The 15,442-nt window shown below is 68.5% G+C and overlaps 1 protein-coding gene across 1 annotated transcript in view; it reads left to right on the top strand.

Moving 5' to 3' along the window:
* Nucleotides 1–17: 17 nt before the first annotated feature.
* The window catches only part of LOC122167372 (cadherin EGF LAG seven-pass G-type receptor 2-like), a gene marked incomplete at its 3' end in the record, with an annotated part of 18,342 nt that continues 2,917 nt past the window's right edge, over nucleotides 18–15,442 (top strand). Inside the window, 25 exon segments of the mRNA XM_042831878.1 lie at nucleotides 18–3,501; nucleotides 4,884–5,528; nucleotides 6,267–6,373; nucleotides 6,375–6,490; nucleotides 6,958–7,073; nucleotides 7,364–7,452; nucleotides 7,966–8,123; nucleotides 8,216–8,379; nucleotides 8,632–8,757; nucleotides 8,836–8,996; nucleotides 9,499–9,684; nucleotides 9,761–9,874; nucleotides 10,344–10,515; nucleotides 10,715–10,856; nucleotides 11,077–11,197; nucleotides 11,270–11,453; nucleotides 11,530–11,631; nucleotides 11,976–12,070; nucleotides 12,168–12,377; nucleotides 12,901–13,084; nucleotides 13,372–13,515; nucleotides 13,666–13,912; nucleotides 14,164–14,331; nucleotides 14,587–14,713; nucleotides 15,196–15,396. Coding sequence (XP_042687812.1) covers nucleotides 18–3,501; nucleotides 4,884–5,528; nucleotides 6,267–6,373; nucleotides 6,375–6,490; nucleotides 6,958–7,073; nucleotides 7,364–7,452; nucleotides 7,966–8,123; nucleotides 8,216–8,379; nucleotides 8,632–8,757; nucleotides 8,836–8,996; nucleotides 9,499–9,684; nucleotides 9,761–9,874; nucleotides 10,344–10,515; nucleotides 10,715–10,856; nucleotides 11,077–11,197; nucleotides 11,270–11,453; nucleotides 11,530–11,631; nucleotides 11,976–12,070; nucleotides 12,168–12,377; nucleotides 12,901–13,084; nucleotides 13,372–13,515; nucleotides 13,666–13,912; nucleotides 14,164–14,331; nucleotides 14,587–14,713; nucleotides 15,196–15,396 — 7,563 coding nt within the window.

The following is a 15,442-nucleotide window of genomic DNA, read 5'->3' as shown; positions in this document are numbered from 1 at the left end:
AGCGGCCGCACCGCGCCATGGGCGCTCCGCCCGCCCGCGGGGCCGCGCCGCTGCTGCGGGCTCTGCTGGCGCTGCTGGCGCTGCTGCTGCTGGCCGCGCCGGGACGGCCCCGCGGCACCGATACCGGCACCGGCACCGGCACCTGCCCGCCCGCAGCTCTGCTCTCGCACCTCGGCGCCGGGGACGGCGGTGGAGCGCGGCCGCCCCCGCTCTCTTCCAGCGCTTCCAGCGGCACCGGGGACAGCGGCGGCGGCGGTGGGAGCGCGGGGGGGTCCCGCGGCAACGGGAGCGGCGGGGAGAGCGGCGGCACCGGCACCTGCGGCGGTGCGCGAGGCCATGGAAGCACCGGGAGCACCGAGCGCGCCGCGCGTGACGCAGACGGCGGGGGTACAAACGGTACCGGGAGCACAATGAGCGCCGGGGGGAGCGGCGGAGCCCGAAGCCGTGGAGGCGCCGGGAGCGGCAGGGAGAGCGGCGGGGCACGAGGCCAAGGAGGAACCGCGAGCACCGCCGACACCGGCAGCGCAAGCGGCACCGGGGAGAGCGGCGGCACCGGCACTCGTGGCCGTGCTTACAGCCGTGGAGGAGCCGGGAGCGCCGAGCGTCTGGCACGCGCTGCAGCCACCGGGGGCTCTCAGCTCCCCGCAGGCACTGGGAGGACCGGGAGCACCGCCCGCAGCCCTCCGGGCGCGCTGCTTCCCCGCCGCCGCCGCCGCAGCCCCAACAACGCGCCGCAGTTCCAGCCCCCCAGCTACCAGGCGGCGGTGCCGGAGAACCGCCCGGCGGGGACGGCGGTGGCACAGGTGACTGCGACCGACCCCGACTCGGGCGAGGCGGGCCGGCTGCGCTACGCCATGGCCGCGCTCTTCGACAGCCGCTCCGACGCGCTCTTCGCCATCGACCCCGATACCGGCGCCGTCACCACGGCCGCTCCGCTGGACCGCGAGAGCAAAAGCAGCCACGTGTTCCGCGTCACCGCGGTGGATCACGGCACGCCGCGGCGCAGCGCCATGGCCACGCTGACGGTGACGGTGAGCGACGCCAACGACCACGACCCGGCCTTCGAGCAGCACGAGTACCGGGAGAGCGTGCGGGAGAACCTGGAGGTCGGCTACGAGGTGCTGACGGTGCGCGCCACCGACGGCGACGCCGGCCCGAACGCCAACGTGCTGTACCGGCTGCTGAACGCCGGCGGCGCCAACGAGGTGTTCGAGATCGATCCGCGCTCCGGCGTCATCCGCACCCGCGGCCCCGTGGACCGGGAGGCCGTGGAGGCGTTCGAGCTGTTGGTGGAAGCCGCGGATCAGGGCCAGGAGCCGGGACCCCGCAGCGCCACCGCCACGGTGCGCATCGCGGTGGAGGACGACAACGACAACGCGCCGCAGTTCAGCGAGAAGCGCTACGTGGTGCAGGTCCCCGAGGACGTGCTGCCCAACACGGCCGTGCTGAGGGTGACGGCCACCGACCGTGACAAGGGCAGCAACGCTGTGGTGCACTACAGCATCGTCAGCGGCAACACGCGCGGCCACTTCTACATCGACGCGCAGACGGGCGCTCTGGACGTTGTCACCCCGCTGGACTACGAGGCCAGCAAGGAATTCACGCTGCGCATCCGTGCGCAGGACGGCGGGCGGCCGCCGCTCTCCAACATCAGCGGTTTGGTCACCGTGCAGGTGCTGGACGTCAACGACAACGCGCCCATCTTTGTCAGCACTCCCTTCCAGGCCACCGTGCTGGAGAACGTGCCCGTGGGCTATTCTGTCATCCACGTGCAAGCCATCGATGCCGACTCAGGGGACAACGCCCGCCTGGCTTACACCCTCCTGGAGACCGGCGCCGGCTTCCCTTTCGCCATCAACAACAGCACCGGGTGGATCGTGGTGGCCTCCGAGCTGGACCGCGAGGCGGTGGACTTCTACAGCTTCGAGGTGGAGGCGCAGGATCAGGGCAGCCCCCCCATGGCGTCCTCGGCCAGCGTCAGCGTCACCGTCCTGGATGTCAATGACAACAGCCCCGAGTTCACGCAGCGCGAATACGGCGCCCGCCTCAACGAGGACGCGGCAGTGGGCACCAGCGTGCTGACCGTCTCCGCCGTCGACCGCGACGCCAACAGCGTCATCACCTACCAGATCTCCAGCGGCAACACCCGCAACCGCTTCTCCATCACCAGCCAGAGCGGCGGGGGGCTCCTCTCGCTCGCCCTGCCGCTGGACTACAAGCTGGAGCGGCACTACCTGCTCACCGTCGCCGCCTCCGATGGCACGCGCCAGGACACGGCCCAGGTGGTGGTCAACGTCACCGACGCCAACACGCACCGCCCCGTTTTCCAGAGCTCCCACTACACCGTCAATGTCAACGAGGACCGGCCGGTGGGCACCACGGTGGTGGTCATCAGTGCCACGGATGAGGACACGGGGGAGAACGCCCGCATCACCTACCTGATGGAGGACAGCATCCCGCAGTTCCGCATCGCGCCCGACACGGGGGCCGTCACCACGCAGATGGAGCTGGACTACGAGGACCAGGTTTCCTACACGTTGGCCATCACAGCCCGGGACAACGGCATCCCGCAGAAGTCCGACACCACCTACCTGGAGATCCTGGTGAGCGACGTCAACGACAACGCACCCCAGTTCCTGCGCGACTCCTACCAGGGCTCCGTCTACGAGGACGTCCCCGCCTTCACCAGCGTCCTCCAGGTCTCGGCCACCGACCGTGACTCGGGGCTCAACGGAAGGGTCTTCTACACCTTCCAGGGCGGTGACGACGGCGACGGCGACTTCATCATTGAGTCCACCTCGGGCATCGTGCGCACTTTGCGCCGCCTGGACCGGGAGAACGTGCCGCTCTATGCCCTGCGGGCGTACGCTGTTGACAAGGGCGTGCCAGCCAGGCGGACGCCGGTGGAGATCCAGGTGACGGTGCTGGATGTCAACGACAACCCCCCGGTCTTTGAGCGCGACGAGTTCGACATCTTCGTGGAGGAGAACAGCCCCATCGGGCTGGTGGTGGCCCGCATCACCGCCACCGACCCCGACGAGGGCCCCAACGCGCAGATCATGTACCAGATCGTGGAGGGCAACATCCCCGAGGTCTTCCAGTTGGACATCTTCTCCGGGGAGCTCACCGCCTTGGCCGACCTGGACTACGAGGCCAAAGCAGAGTACGTCATGGTGGTGCAGGCCACCTCGGCCCCGCTGGTGAGCCGTGCCACCGTCCACGTGCGCCTGCGCGACGCCAACGACAACAGCCCCCAGCTGAGGAACTTTGAGATCGTCTTCAACAATTACATCACCAACCGTTCGGGCAGTTTCCCCGGCGGGGTCATCGGACGCATCCCAGCCCGCGACCCCGACGTCTCGGACAGCCTCACCTACTCCTTCGAGCAAGGCAATGAGCTCAACCTGGTGCTGCTGGACCCGCGCACCGGGGACCTGCGCCTCAGCCCGGCGCTGGACAACAACCGTCCGCTGGAGGCCGTCATGAGGGTCTCGGTGTCAGGTAAGGACCCCCTGACGGGGCGCTTTTGGGGTGTCCCCTCCAGATCTGGGGATGCGCTGGTGGCGTTTTGTCCATCCCATCCCTCCACGGGTCCAAGGGCCTCAGCACCCCCTGTGTTCTCCCCACCTGGGGGGGTCCAATACCTCCATTCATAGATTTTTGTAGTGAGGGTCCAGGGCATCGTTGCATAGGTTTGGGGCTCCCAGGGCTCCATGTGTGTGTTTGGGGGGGTCCTGTTTGGGGGCTGCACGTGGCTGGGGTCCCAGCTCCCTGTCTGTGTCTTCTGTGGGGGTTCAGACTTTGGCATGGAATTGTTGGGTGCTGCTCAGAGGTTGAGGGGAGCGATTCTAAGGGTGTGGAGGAAGTGGCTCCTGGGCCGCCCCAGGGGCAGGGAGGGAAACTGAGTCACTGCACCTCATGGGGCTGGGACCCTCCCACCTGGCTGGCACCGTGTGGGGCACCTGGGGGCAGTGCATTCCCCCTTGGAGCTCCTTCAGGCATGGGGGTGACAGTGGGGACGGGGACCCTGCTGAGCCCAAGGTGTGCTGGGGGTCCAGGCTGCCCCACCATGCTGTAATGGGAGAAACTGAGGGGTTGGCCAGGGACCCTCAGTGCTCAGCCATGGGGTCTTTGGGAGCAGAGAACAGGGGTGGGGGTGTTTGGTTCCCCCTCCCCAAATCCTGCCTCCCTTCCCTTCCCATCCCTTCCCTGCAGCTTCTCCATTAGCCCCACTTTGAAGGCGTGTGGGAGAACTTTCTCACCCCATTTATAGAGAGGACAGCTTGAGTGCAGAATCCCCCCTTCCAAATCCTCCCCCCAAGCCCCCATAGCACGCTGCCTGCTGCTGTGATTTCCCCCATCCCCATCCCTGTGCACCCGCCCCCCCCCACGCTGCCATTCCTGCTCCAGCCACACAAAGGGGGTGTGCTGGGAGCCCCCCCATGTCCCCCTGCACAGGAGCCAAGGAACAAAGGCTCCGGGCATAGCTGGGCCCCCGCTGCCACCGCCATGGCAACGCCCCCCCCAGCCCCTTGCCACCACCACCGGCCGTCACCCATCGCCATCCCCTGAGCCGCCTCCCCCTGTCTGCACTCCCCGTGCTCTCTCCGTCCATCTGTCCTCCAACGACTCTCTTCCCTGTCCTCCATCTGTCTGTCTGTCCCTCTGCCACTCGGCAAGGAGGAGGAATTGCAGGCGCTGACCCCATAGCGGGACCAGCCGGGTTGGCATTGCGTGGCCATCAGGAGCCGCCACGGTGACCACGGCAAGCTGGGTGCTCACCCCACGGCCGTCATCACCAAGTGCCACCACGGTGCCCACGAGTCGGGCGCTCGCCCCGCCGGGTGCCACCGCCTTGACCACAACCACCATCCTGCCCACAGACGGAGTCCACAGCGCCACGGCGCAGTGCACGCTGCGGGTGACGGTGATCACGGATGAGATGCTGAGCAACAGCATCACGCTGCGCCTGGCCGACATGTCCCAGGAGCGCTTCCTCTCTCCCCTGCTCAGCCTCTTCCTGGAGGGGGTGGCGGCGGTGCTGGCCGCCCCCCGGCACCGCGTGGTGCTCTTCAACATCCAGACAGACACGGACGTGGCGGCCGCGCGCATCCTCAACGTCAGCCTGTCGGTGCGGCTGCCGGCCTCGGCGCGCGGCGCCCGCTTCTTCTCCTCGGAGGAGCTGCAGGAGCGGCTCTACCTGAACCGCTCGCTGCTGGCCGCCATCTCGGCGCAGCGCGTGCTGCCCTTCGACGACAACATCTGCCTGCGCGAGCCCTGCGAGAACTACATGCGCTGCGTCTCCGTCCTCAAGTTCGACAGCTCCGCGCCCTTCCTGGCCTCCGACACCGTCCTCTTCCGGCCCATCCATCCCGTCACCGGCCTGCGCTGCCGCTGCCCGCCCGGTTTCACCGGCGACTACTGCGAGACGGAGGTGGACCTCTGCTTCTCCAGCCCCTGCGGCGGCAATGGGCGCTGCCGCAGCCACGAGGGCGGCTACACCTGCGAGTGCCACGAGGACTTCACCGGTGAGAGCCCTCTGCCGTCCCCCATCATCCGTCCAGCCCCCTTCATCCGTCCCCTCGACATCCTTTCCCGTCATCCGTCCGTCCCCCCGTCCTCCATCTCCTCAACGCCCATCCGTCCCCTCAACATCCGTGCCCATCGTCCATCCCCCATCACTCTTCCATCCCCTGTCATCCATCCAACATCCATCCGTTCCCCCAAATCCGTCCCCCCCCCTCATCCATCCATCCCCCCCAGATCTTCCCATCCACCCAACACACATCTCTCATCCCTCAAGTCCATCCCTCCTCCATCACGGTCCCTTCCTTGTCTCCACCATCCCCTCTGTCCCCTCCATTCCACTGCATGCCTTACAGAACATCACTGAGGAGGGGTACCTTGGGAGGGGGCATGCATGAGGGACGCCCATGGGACACCAGGGGGACACACCTGGGGTACTTCTGGGACATGCAGAGGATACTCTGCCACCACTGCCACGTCTGCTCCCCTCCCTGTGTGACTCTGGGTGGGGGGGGCGGGCGGGGGACACCCCCAGGGACCCCAGGGTGGGGGGACCCGCTGCCTATGGGGCGATGGGGGGGGTTGTCTCAGTTGCCATGGTGGCAGGAGGTGGTTGCCACGGCGATGGAGCTGGGGATAAGCGGGGTTTGGAGATGCTCTGTGGGGGGGACGGACCCCAGGACTGGGGATGGAGGGACACCCCAGTGTCGGGGGTCAGCACCAGGGTGCCCTCCCTGCAGGGGAGCACTGCGAGCTCAGCACCCGCCGTGGCCGCTGTGCGCCGGGGGTCTGCCGCAACGGGGGCACCTGCGTCAACCTGCTGGTCGGGGGGTTCCGCTGCGAGTGCCCCCCCCGGGCACTACGAGAAGCCTTTCTGCTCCATGAGCACCCGCAGCTTCCCCCCACGGTCCTTCATCACCTTCCGGGGCCTCCGGCAGCGCTTCCACTTCACCCTTACCCTGACGTGAGCCCCGGGGTGGGGGAACGGGATGGGGATGTGGGGTGGGGGTGGCGGCGAGGTGGCGGCCCTGTGGGCTTCAGAAGGGTGGGGGGTGCCCTATGAAACAGGGGGTGGTGGTGAATGGGGCTGTGGGTCACCAGGGATAATGGGGCCAGGGCTGGGGAGTGCCCTATGGGTGTGGGTAGGAACAGTGGGGATGGAAGCTGTGAGGGGAACGGGGTGTTGGGGTTGGGTGGTGGGGGCCCTGTGGGGTTGGGGCAGTGGGGTGTGGGTTGGTGGGAGCCCCGTCGGCATGGCCTGGGGCCACGGGGCAGGGGCAGTGGGGCACCCAGAAGGCACCGAGGGGGGCGGTGGGGCAGCGGGGCAGGGGTTGGGGGTGGCAGCGCGTCGCGGTGGGCACAGCACAGAGGTGGGGGCACAGCACAGAGGTGGGGGCACAGCACAGAGGTGGGGGCACAATGTGTCCCCAGGTTCGCCACCAAGGAGCGGGACGCGCTGCTGCTCTACAACGGGCGCTTCAACGAGAAGCACGACTTCGTGGCACTGGAGATCGTCCAGGAGCAGATCCAGCTCACCTTCTCTGCAGGTAGGGCCGCACCCTGGCACGGCATCCACGGCATTTCCCCTGGGCGCCGCAGCCTGGCACTGAATCCCCATCCCTGGCACTGCATCCCATGCTTCCCATGCTTCACATCCCTGGCGTCAGCCGGCGCCGCATCCCCGTCCCATGCGTTGTGCTCCTGGCCCTCAGTTCCGTCCATCTCATCCCAAGCACTGCACCCAATCCCTTGCGTCCCATCCCATGGCTCTGTCCCCCCCCCCGTGTCACCCTTCCCTGTGTTCCCCCCACCCTGATGCACCCTGCGCTGCCCGCAGGTGAGACCACCACCACGGTGTCCCCGTTTGTTCCGGGCGGTGTCAGTGATGGGCAGTGGCACCGGGTGCAGCTGCACTACTACAACAAGGTGGGGGCGAGGGGGGAGGCACTGGGATGCTGCAGCCCTGGGTGGGGGGAAGAGGGATGGGGATGTGGGGCTGGTGGGGGGTTTGGGGTGGGAGGGAAAGGATGGAGGGGAGCAGAAAGGGGGAGGGGGGCAGGGATGATTTGGGGGGATGAAGGGGAGGATGGGGAAGGGGATGGAGGAAGAGGAGGGTTGAAGGGATCGGGTGCGAGGATGGAGAGGAGAGGGAACATGGAGTTGGGGATGAAGGAAGATGATGGAGTGGGGCAGGGGTGGGGGTTTGGGAGGATGAGAAAAGGGGTAGTGGAGGTTTGGGGACAGCAGAAGAGGACGGAGAGGAACGGGAATATGGGTATGGGGATGAGGAAGAGAACAGAGGGGTTTGGGGATGTGGATTTGAGGATGAGGAAGGAGACGGAGGGAAGAGGAAGGGCCCTGCTGGAGGAGGTCGATGGGGGCACAAAGGCCGCCGGGGAGGAGGCGGTGCCATCAGCAGGGCTCACCGGGTGCCCACAGCCCATGCTGGGCAAGTCAGGGCTGCCGCAGGGCCCCTCGGAGCAGAAGGTGGCGGTGGTGGCGGTGGACGACTGCGACGTGGGCATGGCCCTGAAGTTCGGCCCCGTGTTGGGCAACTACTCGTGTGCGGCACAGGGCACCCAGTCCGGCTCCAAGAAGTGAGGATGGGGGGGGGGGGGGGGGGGGGGGGGGACGAACGGGGGCCCTGGGTGGTGTCCCCCCCCCCGCCCAGGTGACATCGGTGCCGCAGGTCGCTGGATCTGACGGGGCCGCTGCTGCTGGGCGGTGTGCCCACCCTGCCCGAGAGCTTCCCCATCCGCAGCCGCCACTTCGTGGGCTGCATGCGGCACCTGCGCGTGGACGAGCGTCCCGTGGACATGGCCGCCTTCATCGCCAACAACGGCACCGTGCCAGGTGCTGGGGGTCCCGGGGACTCCAAAGGGCACCGGGTGCGGGGATGGGGGTCTCTGTGTTCCCTTGGCGTGGGCACGTTTGAGGAGGGGGTTCCTGTGCCCGCTTGGTGTAGGAACGCGGCACCGGGGGTCTCCGTGCCCTTTGGGTGTGTGGATGTGGCACCGGGGGTCCCTGTGTCCCTGCCCAGCGGGGCACAGAGCCATTCGTCAGCCGCTCGGGGGTCACCAACCCTGTGCCCCCCCACCTCTGCAGGCTGCCCCGCCAAGAAGACGGTGTGTGACAGCGGCACGTGCCACAACGGGGGCACCTGTGTGCACGAATGGGACGGCTTCAGCTGCCGCTGCCCGCTGGGCTTCGGGGGCAAGACGTGCCAGGAAGGTATGGGGCTGGGGGGGTGTGGGATGGGATGGGTTTCGGGGTGGCAGATGGGCACCCACCTCGCTCCATGCCCCGCAGAGATGGCGAATCCGCAGCGGTTCCTGGGCAGCAGCCTGGTGGCGTGGAGCGGGCTGGCGCTGCCGCTGCCCTGGCACCTGGGGCTGATGTTCCGCACGCGCCAACCCCGCGGGCTGCTGCTGAGTGCCTCCACCGGGCCCACGGCCACCCTCACACTGCAGGTGGGGCAGGGGCTGCAGGGGGCTGGGGTGTGGGGTGTGGGGTTACTGCCCTGTGGGATGCTGCCCTTGGGGGCCGTGGGCACGAGGGTCCATCGGTATGGGGGGCGTTGCTGTCAGGATGCTATGGGCACGGAGGTGATGGGTGTGGGGGTGTGGGGATGGATGGGATGATGCCCTATGGGGGAGCTGTGGGTAGGGGGTTTATGGGTGTGGGGGTATCGCCCTGCAGGAATTGCTCTGGGGGCCGTGGTACCAGGGCAGGCTGTTATCGAGGAGGAGTTACTTTATCGTCCTGGTTGGGGGTGGATGTGGGGACTGCTGCTCTGGGGGGAGCACTGGGGGGTATTGCCTCGGGGCTGGGTGTTGTGCCGGGGGATGACGTTGTCCTGTGGCTATGGGATGTTGCCCGGGGGGGGGCTGCAGTGGGGGGTGGTCGCCCTTGGGGAGGCATCAGCCTTTTGGGGGTGCTTTGCCACGGGCGCTCTGACACCTCTGCCCACAGCTGAGCGAGGGGCAGGTGGAGGCAGGCGTGTGGCAGGGGGGGTCCCGCCTGGCCCTGCTGCGTCTGCCCCACGCGCGGGTCAACGACGGCGCCTGGCATCACCTCCAGCTGGAGCTGCGGGGGGACCCCGGCCGTGGCCCCCCCACCACCCTGCTGCTCCTCGCCCTCGACTACGGCCGCCACCAGGTGCGGGGGGACACAGGGCGGGCTGTGGGGTGGGGACCCCCGGTACCCGTGGAGCTCAGTGCCCCTCTGCCCACAGGCGACGGCCGATGTGGCCGGGGGGCTGCAGGGGCTGCGGCTGCGGGCGCTGAGCGTCGGGGGGCTGCAGGGGGACGGCGGGCAGGTGGAGCAGGGCTTCCGTGGCTGTGTGCAGGTATGGGGCCGGGATGGGCTGTGAGGTGTGGGACGTGGCAGGGGGATGTGGGCACAGCGCTCTGGGGCGTGGAGGTGGGCAGAGGGACACGGGATGCGTCACAGGGAGTGGGGACAAGCACAAGATACGGGAGTGTGGGCACAGTGCTGTGGGTACGGGCACAGGGACGTGGCGCAGGGCATGGGGACGCCCACAAGGGAGCAGGGCATGGGGATGTGGGCACAGTGCAATGGGGGTGGGCACACGGGATGGGGGTGCGGGCACGGGACGTGGCACAGGGTGTGAGGATGTGCGGGAGGAATGGGGACACACACGAGGTGTGGGGACAGGGCACAGTGCCACGGGGATGGGCACAGAGATGTGGGCATGGCGGTGTGGCCGTGGACCGTGGGGACACGGGGGCACAACATGGGCCCTGAGCACGGTCCCGGTGACACGGGGACTTGTCCGGTGCCGGGCGCTGCCGCAGGGTGTGCGCGTGGGGACGACGGGCAGCGAGGTGACCCTGGAGGTGGCGACAGCTGCACGGGTGAATGTGGAGGGCGGCTGTGCTCTGCCCGACCCCTGCGACTCGGGGCCGTGCCCACCCCACAGCTACTGCAGTGACGACTGGGACAGCTTCTCCTGCAGCTGCCACCCGGGTGAGTGCCAGCAGGACCGCTGTGTCCCCCCCTGCTGTCCTCTCCAGGGCTGTCACCTCTGCCTTGGCGCTGCCGCCCCACAGCTCCCGACCTGACCCCTCTCCAAAGGGCAGGCTGCTATGGGGATGCCACAGCCCGAGGGGCCGCCCCCTGGGGACACTGCATTGAGTGTGCCCCCACCTCACCCCCGGTGTCACAGGTTACTTCGGTGACAGCTGCATCAGCGCCTGCGCCCTCGACCCCTGTGAGCACCGGGGCGGCTGTGTGCGCAGAGCAGGTGCCCCCCATGGCTACGCCTGCGAGTGTCCCCAGGGCTACTTTGGGCCGTACTGCGAGCACAGGTGAGGGGAGGGGACACGGTGAGGACAGGAGGGGCGCAGCGGCTGTGGAAGGGACATGGGGGTCACGGAAAGGGGATGGTGGCCACGCGGGGGCACAGCGGCGTGGGGAGGGCATGGGGCTGCGCACTGGCTGCCGTGCCGTGCCGTGCCGTGCCGTGCCGTGCCGGGCCATACTGCTTTGTGCCGTGCTGTGCCACGCTGCGCCACGCTGCCCACACAGGGTGGACCAGCCGTGCCCGCGGGGCTGGTGGGGACACCCCACCTGCGGCCCCTGCAGCTGCGACGTCACCAAAGGCTTCGACCCCGACTGCAACAAGACGACAGGCGAGTGCCGCTGCAAGGTGAGCGCCCCCCACCGTCCCCGCCGTGCCCCCACCCGGCGCAGCCCCGCCGACCCCCCCGTGTCCCCGCAGGAGAACCACTACCGCCCGGCGGGCAGCGACACCTGCCTGCTGTGCGACTGCTACCCCACCGGGTCCCTGTCACGCCTCTGCGATGCCACCAGTGGGCAGTGCCCCTGCAAGCCCGGCGTCATCGGGCGGCACTGCGACCGCTGCGACAACCCCTTCGCCGAGGTGACGGTCAGCGGCTGTGAAGGTGAGTGATGGCACCGCGGTGTCACCCGGCGCCGGTGTCCTCCGGTCCTGACACCTGCACTCTTTGCCTCCTGCAGTCAACTATGACAGCTGTCCCCGTGCCATCGAGGCCAGCATCTGGTGGCCGAGGACACGCTTTGGGCTGCCTGCCGCCGCCCCGTGCCCCAAGGGCTCCATTGGTAAGGGGGGACGTGGGGACAGGGCTGCGCCATGCCACCTATGCCCAAGTGATGCCCGCTGGTGATGCATGGGGGGGCAGAGCTGCCCGGTGCCACCCTGTGCTCCAAGTGCCCTGTGGGTGCAGGGGGGACCTGAGGACAAGGGCTGCCCGTCACCACCCCACGCCCCAGGGGCACAGGGGGACAGGGGATGGTGACAGGCAGCCCTTTCCCCGAGTGCTCCGCGGGCACAGGAGGGGCACAGAGCTCTGCACTGCCGTCCTGCTGCCACTCCATTACAAGAGCCCACGGCTGTAGGGACGTGCGGTGTCCCCGCAGCGTCCCCTCTGTCCCCATCCCCGCAGGCACAGCGGTGCGTCACTGCGACGAGCACAAGGGCTGGCTGCCCCCCAACCTCTTCAACTGCACCTCGTTGGCCTTCGCCGCCCTCAAAGGCTTCGTGAGTGTCCCCAATTCGGGGGGGGGGGGGGAAGCCGGGGGGCGGAGCGTGCAGCGCCGTGAGGGACGCGGTGTGCTGAGGTTTTCCTCGCCCGCAGGCGGAGCGCTTGGTGCGCAACGAGTCGGTGCTGGACACGGCGCAGTCGCAGCGGGTGGCGCTGCAGCTGCACAACGCCACGCGGCACACGGCCGCCTACTTCGGCAGCGATGTGCGCCTGGCTTATCGGCTGGCAGCGCGGCTGCTGCAGCACGAGAGCGCCCAGCGGGGCTTCCGTTTGGCGGCCACGCAGGACGTCCATTTCACCGAGGTGTGGAGCCAAGTGGGGGAGCCGCCGAGGGGCACTGGGAGCGGGGCGCTGGGAGCAGGTGATGGGCGCGGGGATGGAGGGGGGCGCGGTGTCCGGGTGTCCCCTCGGCCGTGGGGTGCTGGATGATGGCCGTGCGCTCGGTGACCTTCAGAGAAGCCGTTGCAGATGGGTACCCAGCAGGGCCGGGGTGCCTAGGAGCAATCGAGTGCCCCTCTGTGCCCCGTTCTCTGGGGGATGGAGCCCAGGCACCGGGCTGATGGGCACCAGTGGTTGTGGGGTGTCTGCAATCCGTGGGATCTCCTCTGTGCTCCCCGGGGCACCAGGAGTGGGGCTGGAGCCCGGGTGCCACAGTGGTGGGTGCGCATCGGGTGCCGGTTGGAGACGGGTGCCCCCGTAGGGTCGGGGTGCCTGGGGCTGTGCGGGGTGCTGGGTGCCCTCTGCATCTCAGGGAGCCGTGCAGGGTGGGCCCGTATCCTTGAGGATGTTGTGGTGAGGGGCACTGAGCAGCCCTGCCCGTCTCCAGAACCTGCTGCGGGTGGGCAGCGCGCTGCTGGACGCCAGCAACAAGCGGCACTGGGAGCTGATCCAGCAGACGGAGGGCGGCACGGCGTGGCTGCTGAAGCACTTTGAGGACTACGCCAGCGCCCTGGCACAGAACATGCGCCAGACCTACCTCAGCCCCTTCACCATCGTCACCCCCAACATCGGTGAGCGCCGTGGGGGTCGGGGCTGTTTGTGGCCTCATGTGCACACAGGGATCCACGTGGTGCCTGGGGAGGTGACTGCGTGCCCACCCGTGTGCCCGGGGCACTTGTGGGACATTTGGGTGCTGGGGGATGTGGGTGTGTGCACACCTGGGGACCTGAGCGTCATGTGTGCTTGGAACTGCGGGTGCTGCCCGTGCCCAGGGATGTGTGTGTGCGTTCACGTGTGTTGTGGGCCGTGCACACATGTGTGTGTGTGTGCTGTTGGTGACGCCCTGGTGCCGCTGCAGTGGTGTCGGTGGTGCGGCTGGACAAGGGCAGCTTCGCGGGCGCACGGCTGCCACGCTATGAGGCTCTGCGAGGGGAGAAGCCCCCCGACCTGGAGACCACCGTCATTCTGCCTGAGAGCGTCTTCCGGCCCCCCGAGGGCAGGCGTGAGTGCAGGGGGGTGGGCAGGGTTATAGGGGATCCTATTGGGGTTGTAGGGCTGGGGACCTCAGCGCGGCTGTGGGGCTGGGAGGAGGGCTGTGGGGTACCTGCGTGTACCCAGGAGAGCATCGGGCTCCCAGCATCTCCCACCCCAGGCCCCGCTGCTGGGCACGGAAAGGCATCGCCAAGCACAGGTGGGCAGCAGCAGGAGATGGAAGAGGAAGAGGAGGAGGAGGATGAAGAGGCTGCAGGGGACGAGGAGGAAGATGAGGTGACCCTGGTGACCCGGCACAAGCGGCACCCGGAGCCCAGCGAGGGCCAGGCCATCGCCAGCGTCATCATCTACCGCACGCTGGCAGGGCTGCTGCCTGAGCAGTACGACACCGACAAGCGCAGCCTCAGGTGCCGGGGGGGTTGTGGGGCAGAGGGGGTGGCCGTAGGGCTGGGAGGGGTGGCAAGCATCAGGTGCCCATAAAGTGCCAAGGGGATATCGGGGTGCTGCCATATGGGGGCCCAGGAGGCGCCTGAGCAGCCCCACAGGTGCTGGGATGTGGGGGATGCGGGCACCCGCGGGAGATATGGATACGGGCATCGGGGGCGGCTGCCTGCAGGAGGTGCGGCCCCCATGGGGACCCTGAGCTGCTGCCCCCCAGGGTGCCCAAACGCCCCATCATCAACACGCCGGTGGTGAGCATCAGTGTGCACGCTGCAGCAGGGCAGGCGCCGCGCGCGCTGGAGAAACCCATCACCCTGCAGTTCCGCCTGCTGGAAACACAGGAACGCTCCAAACCCATCTGCGTCTTCTGGAATCACTCGCTGCTGTGAGCCGGGATGGGGACGGCGGGGGGGCTGCATTTCTGTGGGGTGGGCATGGGGTGTGGGGGGGGGGGGGGGGGCGCCGTGGAATGGGGGCAGCGCGGACTGGGGGGCAGCGTTGTGCGTGGTGACGTGGGAGGCGGGGGCAGCCCGGTTCCGTGGCGGGGGATCCCTGGTTGGGGTACCCCATTTCGGGTTGTCACATTATGGGGTGTCCCATTATGGGGTGTCCCATTATGGGGTGTCCCGGTTGGTTGCAGGGCAGGCGGTGCGGGCGGCTGGTCGGCGCGGGGCTGTGAGGTGGTTTTCCGGAACCAGAGCCACGTCAGCTGCCAGTGCAACCACATGACGAGCTTCGCCGTGCTCATGGACATCTCCCGGCGCGAGGTGGGGACGTGGGGGGGCGGCAGGGGACGCTGGGATGGCACGTGGGAACTGGGTGTGGGGTGCTGGAGGCGGGGCTTATGGAAAGTGGGAGGGGCCAGGTGAGTGGGAGGAGCTGGTGGAAAGGGAGGGGTTTTGTGAATGGGGCTGCCAGGTGGGAGGGGCGGTCGTAGGGCGGGAGCAAAAGTGGGCGGGGCTTCCATAGGGGCGGGGCTGAACAGGGAGCGAGGCTCCCCATAGGCTGTCATGCTGTGGGCGGGGCACCCGGACGGGGGCGGAGCCAAGAAATGGGTGGAGCTCTACGTGAGGGCGGGGTCAGCTGCAGTGGGGGCGTGGCCAAGCAGGGAGCGGTGTTTCCCCATTGGGTGTGGCGCTGTGGGCGGGGCCACGAGGCAACGACCACGGTTGTGTACCGGGGAGGGGGGCGTGGCCAAGCGTGGGCGTGGCCAGGGAGGGGGCGTGGCTTAGCGTTTCCGTACCGGCAGAACGGGGAGATCCTCCCGCTGGCGGCGCTGACCTACGGCTCGCTCGGCGTGGCGCTGGCGGGGCTGCTGCTGGCCGTGCTGGTGCTGAGCGCCCTGCGGGGGCTGAGCTCCAACCGTCACAGCATCCGGCGGCACGGTGCCTGTGCGCTGCTGCTGGCACAGCTCGTCTTCCTGCTGGGCATCAACCAGGCTGAGCTGCCGGTAGGGGCGGGGCCGGGGAGGGGGGGCGGGGCCGGAGAGAGGGGGG

The sequence above is a fragment of the Centrocercus urophasianus genome, unplaced genomic scaffold (genome assembly GCF_019232065.1).
Source record: "Centrocercus urophasianus isolate 14NV4802_14NV808 unplaced genomic scaffold, USGS_Curo_1.0 seq_1045, whole genome shotgun sequence".
NCBI lineage: Eukaryota > Metazoa > Chordata > Aves > Galliformes > Phasianidae > Centrocercus > Centrocercus urophasianus.
The sequence above is the reverse complement of the archived record's forward strand: the minus strand, read 5'-3'. Positions and strand labels throughout refer to the sequence as shown.